Here is a 7118-nt window from a genome sequence, read left to right as displayed (position 1 = left end):
ATAGCTCATCTTGACACCAAGGTAACGTAGAATAGCTCATCATGACACCAAGGTAACGTAGAATAGCTCATCTCGACACCAAGGTAACGTAGAATAGCTCATCTCAACACCAAGGTAACGTAGAATAGCTCATCTCGACACCAAGGTAACGTAGAACAGCTCATCTTCACACCAAGGTAACGTAGAACAGCTCATCTTCACACCAAGGTAACGTAGAACAGCTCATCTTGACACCAAGGTAACGTAGAACAGCTCACCTTGACACCAAGGTAACGTAGAACAGCTCACCTTGACACCAAGGTAACATAGAATAGCTCATCTTGACACCAAGGTAACGTAGAATAGCTCATCTTGACACCAAGGTAACGTAGAATAGCTCATCTTGACACCAAGGTAACGTAGAACAGCTCATCTTGACACCAAGGTAACGTAGAATAGCTCATCTTGACACCAAGGTAACGTAGAACAGCTCATCTTGACACCAAGGTAACGTAGAACAGCTCATCTTGACACCAAGGTAACGTAGAATAGCTCATCTTGACATCAAGGTAACATAGAATAGCTCATCTCGATACCAAGGTAACAGAGTGACACATGATTCACAGTTAGGTAGTGACGTTTTAATGATAACTTATAACAGAATATATTTTGCAGGGTTTTAGTGATGGGATGAATGTTTCTGAAATTCATAATCAATTGTCATAATACCCTCAGCTGAATCTAAGAAATGAGGGTTTTTGTCTGACAACAAACTTGAAACACAGAAATTATAAAGAGGACTGGTATACATGTAAGTAGAGTGCATAGTAATACACTTTAATTATGCAGGTACAGATCCAGGATTTTTTTTTTTTGGGGGGTGTGTGTGTCTGCATTCAATAATTGTAAGGTGTATATTAGCAGTGTATGCACATTAAACTAAGTGTGGAAAAAAACTACTTTTTTTTTGTCATAAGCAGTAAGAGTTCAGACTTCCTCAACCCCCCACCCCCCACCCCTAACCACCACTCCCTGAATACCTTTTTTATTCAGTCTTTTTTCTATAATATTATATACTTTCATAGCCTGAAAATCAACGTAACAAAATACTTTTTTACTCAGGCTTTTTACTATATTTACTTCCACAGCCTGAAAATCTACTAGTGGAGATAGGTGCGGTGTCAACCAATCTCAAACTGATTGACTTCGGTGATGCGCGTCACATCTACAACAACTACTACATCCACCCGATGGTGGGCAACCCCGAGTTCCTGGCGCCCGAGATTGTCAGTGGTTTACCGTGCGGCCTACTCACAGATATATGGTAAGTAGTGCTCTTCAGATATACATTCATCCATCCATCCATCCATCCATCCATCCACTCATCCATCCACTCATCCATCCACCCATCCATCCATCCATCCATCCACTCATCCATCCATCCATCCATCCACTCATCCATCCATTCATCCATCCACCCACCCACCCATCCACCCACCCACCCATCCATCCATCCACCCACCCATCCACCCACCCACCCACCTATCCATCCATCCACCCACCCACCCACCCACACACTCATCCATACATCCATCCATCCATCCATCCATCCATCCACCCACCCACCCATCCATCCATCCATCCATCCATCCATGCATCCATCCACTCTTCCATCCACCCATCCATCCATCCATCCATCCATCAAAACCCATCTACCCACCCACCATTCTAGCCACTAACCTACCCACCGACCAAATTTATTTTATAGGAGTGTTGAAGTTATAAACACCACTTTTGTAGGAATGTTAGAGTTATATTATAAACCCCACATTTGTTTTATAGGAGTGTTGGAGTTATAAACACCACATTTGCTTTGTAGGAGTGTATAAACACCACATTTGTTTTATAGGAGTGTTGGAGTTATAAACACCACATTTGTTTTGTAGGAGTGTTGGAGTTATCCTGTATGTCCTACTCAGTGGGGTGTCCCCGTTCTTGGATGAAAGCCAGGAGGAGACGTGCTCAAACATCGTTCGTAATGATTTCTGCTTCCCGGACGAATATTTTGCAGGGATTTCTGTCGAGGCTAAAGATCTCATCCGCTTGATGTTGGTCGAAGAACTCAGGTAGAGTACTTAAAATATACTTTATCTGTGCTTTTAATGTACTTTAGCTACACTTCTTTCTTTGTACTTTAACTATCCTTTTAACGTATGTTAGCTGCACTTCTTTTGTTGTACTCTAACTATCCTTTTAACGTATGTTAGCTGCACTTCTTTTGTTGTACTCTAACTATCCTTTTAACGTGTGTTAGCTGCACTTCTTTTGTTGTACTCTAACTATCCTTTTCAGTGGCAGATCCAGAAAATCCATTGACATGAGGCGGAATGCCAATGGAACTTTGGGGGAGGTTTTGAGGGGATCGTAAAAAACAGAAAAAAAATTAATATATAATAAAATTATAACTGTTGCAAAATTTAGAGGGGCCCCTGCACTTGTTTGGAAAATCTTGACTTTGGACATGATGTACTCTAACTGTACTTTAAATGTGTTTTTAATGTATTCATTGTTTTAGGGTGAGACTGGTTATTTTTTCATTCAGGGGACGGGACGTAGCCCAGTGGTAAAGCATTCACTTGATTCGCGGTCGGTCTAGGATCGATCCCCATTGGTGGACCCACTGGGCTATTTCTCGTTCCAGCCAGTGCTCCACAACTGGTTAACAAAGGCCGTGGTATGTGCTATCCTGTCTGTGGGATGGTGCATGTAAAAGATACCTTGCTGCTAATCGAAAAGAGTAGCCCATGAAGTGGCGACAGTGGATTTCCTCCCTCAGTATCTTGGTGGTCCTTAACCACATGTCTGATGCCATATAACCGTAAATAAAATGTGTTGAGTGTGTCATTAAGTAAAACATTTCCTTCCTTTTTCATTCAGGACTGTTGAGTTTGAAATTTAATTATTAGATGTTTGCTTGTATCTTGCAGCAAACGTCCGACAGCCCAGTTGTGTGAAGAGAGTGTCTGGATACGGAAAGCCAGCATCCCGCGGAACTCCCCCCTCAAACCGAAACCAATAGCAACGGCTAGACTGGTGGATTTTATAGAGAGAAGAAAACATCAGGTAAGTAATTAGTTAAATGATTCAATGTTAAAAGTCAGACACCAAATTATAGATAAATTGGATTTTGATTAGTCATAGGAAATGTCATAAGAGTGGTCCCATTGGGTTCAGTTTTTAAAATGCATGACCAATTTATTAATTAAAATCTTATCATTTTGTGTTGCCTTTATGAACCAAACTATGAGTCCAAAATCATGAAATTGTGTATTCAAGAAGTACAATATATCTGCAGGCCAAAGGATTTCAAATTTCATGTGAAATATTTTTTCGGTTTCTGTGCCTTGTGATTACGGGAACCCATCGGAAACTGTTCTTATTATTTCCACTGAATAGTCGTACTCAATAGTATAATCATGGGAAACAAAATTTCAGTTCCATGATTTTACCAACACGATACCAAAAATTATAGTTACGTGAAAATCCGAAGTCCTGTTTGAAAAATGACTTGCAGTAGATCTCTAAAACTAAAAAGGGTAACCTATGGGACAGCATAATGTTTAGGTTGTTTTTTTCTCTTACTTTTCAAACCATATTAGCCACAAATGTTCGGAAATATTGTTTAATAAATATTTCTTTCCTTTGAATAATGTTTTGAAGTACATGTACACTGTAAAATATTTTATTTTTATTTTATTTTTCAGTGTGATGTCATAACTATGAAATGAAGTTGAACAAGTTTGTAAAGATATTTGTCATTCAGAACAGAATTCTGTTATACTGTGTTCAGCAAATTATCCCTACATTAATTGGACAAGTGTGACTGTATTTGTTTACAACTCAACCTAGCTGTGACTGGTTCACAAACATTGTCTCAATAGAATATCCTGCTATGATTGGACAATACTTCACTCTAAAAGTCACGCTAGCTATAATTGGTTAAAATAGTCTCAACAGGATATACTTGCTCTGATTGGACAGTGGATTGCTCTAGAATAAATATTAGTTGTGATTGGTTCATACAAAAAAAAGAATCCTGCTCTGATTGGACAGTGCTAGATTCTAGTAGAACAAATGCTAGTTATGATTGGTACACAAAAATAGTCTCAACAAGATACCCCTGCTCTGATTGGACAATGGTCCATTCCAGAACACAAGCTAGTTGTGATTGGTTCACAAAAATAGTCTCAACAAAATATCCTGCTCTGATTGGACAATGCTTCATTCTAGTAGAACAAACGCTAGTTATGATTGGTTCACAAAAATAGTCTAACAAGATACCCCTGCTCCAGAATATAAACTAGTTGTGATTGAGTCATGAAGATCTACATAGCACACAGTCTGAACCAAACAATAAATGTACAAACGATAAATATATCAGTTAAGAGTTTCTCAGGTTATACATGAAGGTATCTTGCCAACACTGAGTTTCATCTTTTTTCCTGAAGAAAGTTTAAATGTCAGGAATCATCTCATTGACTCATATAACTGTCTGTCTGTCTGTCTGTCTGCCTGTGTTGTTATTTATTCTGCTGAAGTGGCAATCTGCTGTTGTTTAAGACATGTTAGACTCAGTTCTATACATTTTAATGGAGGGAGTTTTTAAGGGAGGTGCCTGAAAATGGACCAATGCAACTGATGATGTTAGAATGTAGGTTATAGATTTCTGCCAACATCCCCCCACCCCACCCATGTGTGTTGTCAATAATCAATATAATTATAATTCTGTGGGATGGCTGCAGGGTGTGTCTGTCTCTGTGTGTGTGTGTGTGTGTCTCTCTCTCTCTCTCTCTCTCTATCTCTCTGTCTCTCCTCTATCTGTTTCTATCTCTACATCTGATTATCTCTCCCTCTTGTCAATTTCACCTTGTCAGTAAAAAAACCCCAACCCAAAACCCCAGGTATTAATAAATTGGTTTTAAAACCAGCAACATCTGTTGAACTGACTGACGGACAACTTTCAATTTGAACATAACAAATACATGCATAGGCACTGAATCTAATTATATTTGTGACACAAAAATCATATGAGACACATTATCTTGAACTACATATAATACAGGGTGTGTGTTAAATACTTGTGATCATGTAAGTAAATGAACAGTCATTCTATATCTAACAAAACCTGTAATCATTTACCATGTGAAAATCAAATAAGTGTTTTTAAAATGTCTTTGTACGGTAGTAGGTACATATAGTGTAATAAAATTGTTATTTAACCTTTGACGTAATAGGTTACATCATATCTTACTGCATGTCTACTGTATGTGCATTTGTACAAAAAAAATTTGATCAAATAGGCATTTGTGTGATAAATGACATGTTACAATAATTGTGTGATAAATGGAATATTAGACTTTGTAATAAATGGAGTTTTGCATTGTGTAATAAATAGAGTATTACACTTTAAAAATGAAATACTATGTTGCATATATACTGCTTTGTGTAATAAATGAAATACTACACTGTATTAAATGAAATATTACACTGTTTAATAAATGAAATACAGTAGTGTGTAATAAATTAAATGTTACACAGTGTAATAAATGAAATATTACACTGTAATATACATTTTCACTATTAATCAATGGAATATTACAGTGTAGTTAACTGAGAATATTACACTGTTTAGTAAATTCAGTATTACATTTGTATAAAAACAATGTAGAATTGATTAAGCTTGTCAAATATATTTAATGTGCCATTTGCAAAAGAGTTATGGCACATGAATGCATTCATCTCTTTATAAGTCCTGTATTATTTTTATTCGACCGTGTGTGTGCATAACCTAGAGCCTATGCAGTGACATTGTTTTTATATTGCATTTGTTAATGATCACAATTTCCTTTATACCAGCTAGTAAAACCTTAAAGCCTTGTGTGTATAACTGTGCTGTAAATATTTTACATAATGTCTTTTAGATTTGCCATGATGTTAATTACCGTAAACCATCAACCATTTTTATGACATAATCAATTATTTTGTAACCAAATTTTTTATTAAGCTTTGTTATTTATACTGATTATTTATGCTTTATGAAACTGTGTTTGTGATTGCTTACTTGTTTTCTGTTTGTTTGTTTTTTACTGCTGATGACTTTTCCTGTAAATATATTTTATTTCATTTACATGACATATGATTTATGCCCCATGACAACAGACAAAAACACAGAAATACATTTTTGACAATACAACTTTTATATAACATGCATTAACTAATTACGGCAACAAAACTGAATGTGTCCCACATGGAGGTGACAAGCGATTTTTGAAAGGAGTTTCTTTTACAATAGATAATTTTATAGCTAATAATGAATTTGTTGAAAAGTGAAGAATTACATTCAAGATCCGACTTAGCTCATAGTGATATGCTTGTTCCCCAGATACCTGTCATATTAAAGGGACATACCCTAGTTTTTAAACACTAAGGCATAGTTTTGACTATTAGAGCTGTTTTTTGTTAACTGAAATCATACTTTACTTAGATTTTATTGTTTAGATTATCCATTTCCGTGCATTCGAAGTGTTTTTGGTCATCCTGGTATTTTTTAATATCACAAAAGGCATTTCTTATGTCTGAGAAGTAACAGTTATGGAATCAAGTTTTAGTCTATTTTTAGAGGGTATTTCACTATTTCAAAGTCACAGACTCATGTTTTTTCACTCAATTGTAACTGTATCCAAATGTGTTACAGGTTTTAAGATTAACTAAACTCAGTGTGCATTTTCATGGGCTGAAACTAGGGTCTGTTGTAACTTTATCACAATGTGTTACAGGTTTTAAGATTAACTAAACTCAGTGTGCATTTTCATGGGCTGAAACTAGGGTATGTCCCTTTAACTAAAATTAGTGTTAATTTTCATGGGCTGAAACTAGGGTGTGTCCCTTTAATATCTGTCAGCAAGTGCAATATAAAATGTATTGTCTTATTCCAAATAAAATATATTTATTCACTGGCAATAGGGAAAAGAAAATACCAAATTTAATTAGACATAAGTAATATAACATAATATATCATCTGATATCAAGTGAAATACCATACTTTCTGTGGCAATATCACAAAGCAGTCGATTTCAGAC

The 7118-nt window shown here is 36.2% G+C and overlaps 1 protein-coding gene across 1 annotated transcript in view; it reads left to right on the top strand.

Annotated features, from left to right (window-relative positions):
• LOC121387390 (kalirin-like) overlaps positions 1 to 6552 on the top strand; it is a 270398-nt gene extending 263846 nt beyond the window's left edge. The window contains exons 62-65 of the mRNA XM_041518493.1: positions 1128 to 1303; positions 1926 to 2105; positions 2967 to 3102; positions 3744 to 6552. Of these exons, the coding sequence (XP_041374427.1) occupies positions 1128 to 1303; positions 1926 to 2105; positions 2967 to 3102; positions 3744 to 3767 (516 nt within the window). The 3' untranslated portion in view covers positions 3768 to 6552. The remainder of the gene's footprint in view (positions 1 to 1127; positions 1304 to 1925; positions 2106 to 2966; positions 3103 to 3743) is intronic.
• Positions 6553 to 7118: the final 566 nt, after the last annotated feature.

Source organism: Gigantopelta aegis, chromosome 13 (assembly GCF_016097555.1).
Source record: "Gigantopelta aegis isolate Gae_Host chromosome 13, Gae_host_genome, whole genome shotgun sequence".
Taxonomy (NCBI): Eukaryota; Metazoa; Mollusca; class Gastropoda; order Neomphalida; family Peltospiridae; genus Gigantopelta; species Gigantopelta aegis.
This window is presented reverse-complemented; position numbering and strand designations above follow the sequence as displayed.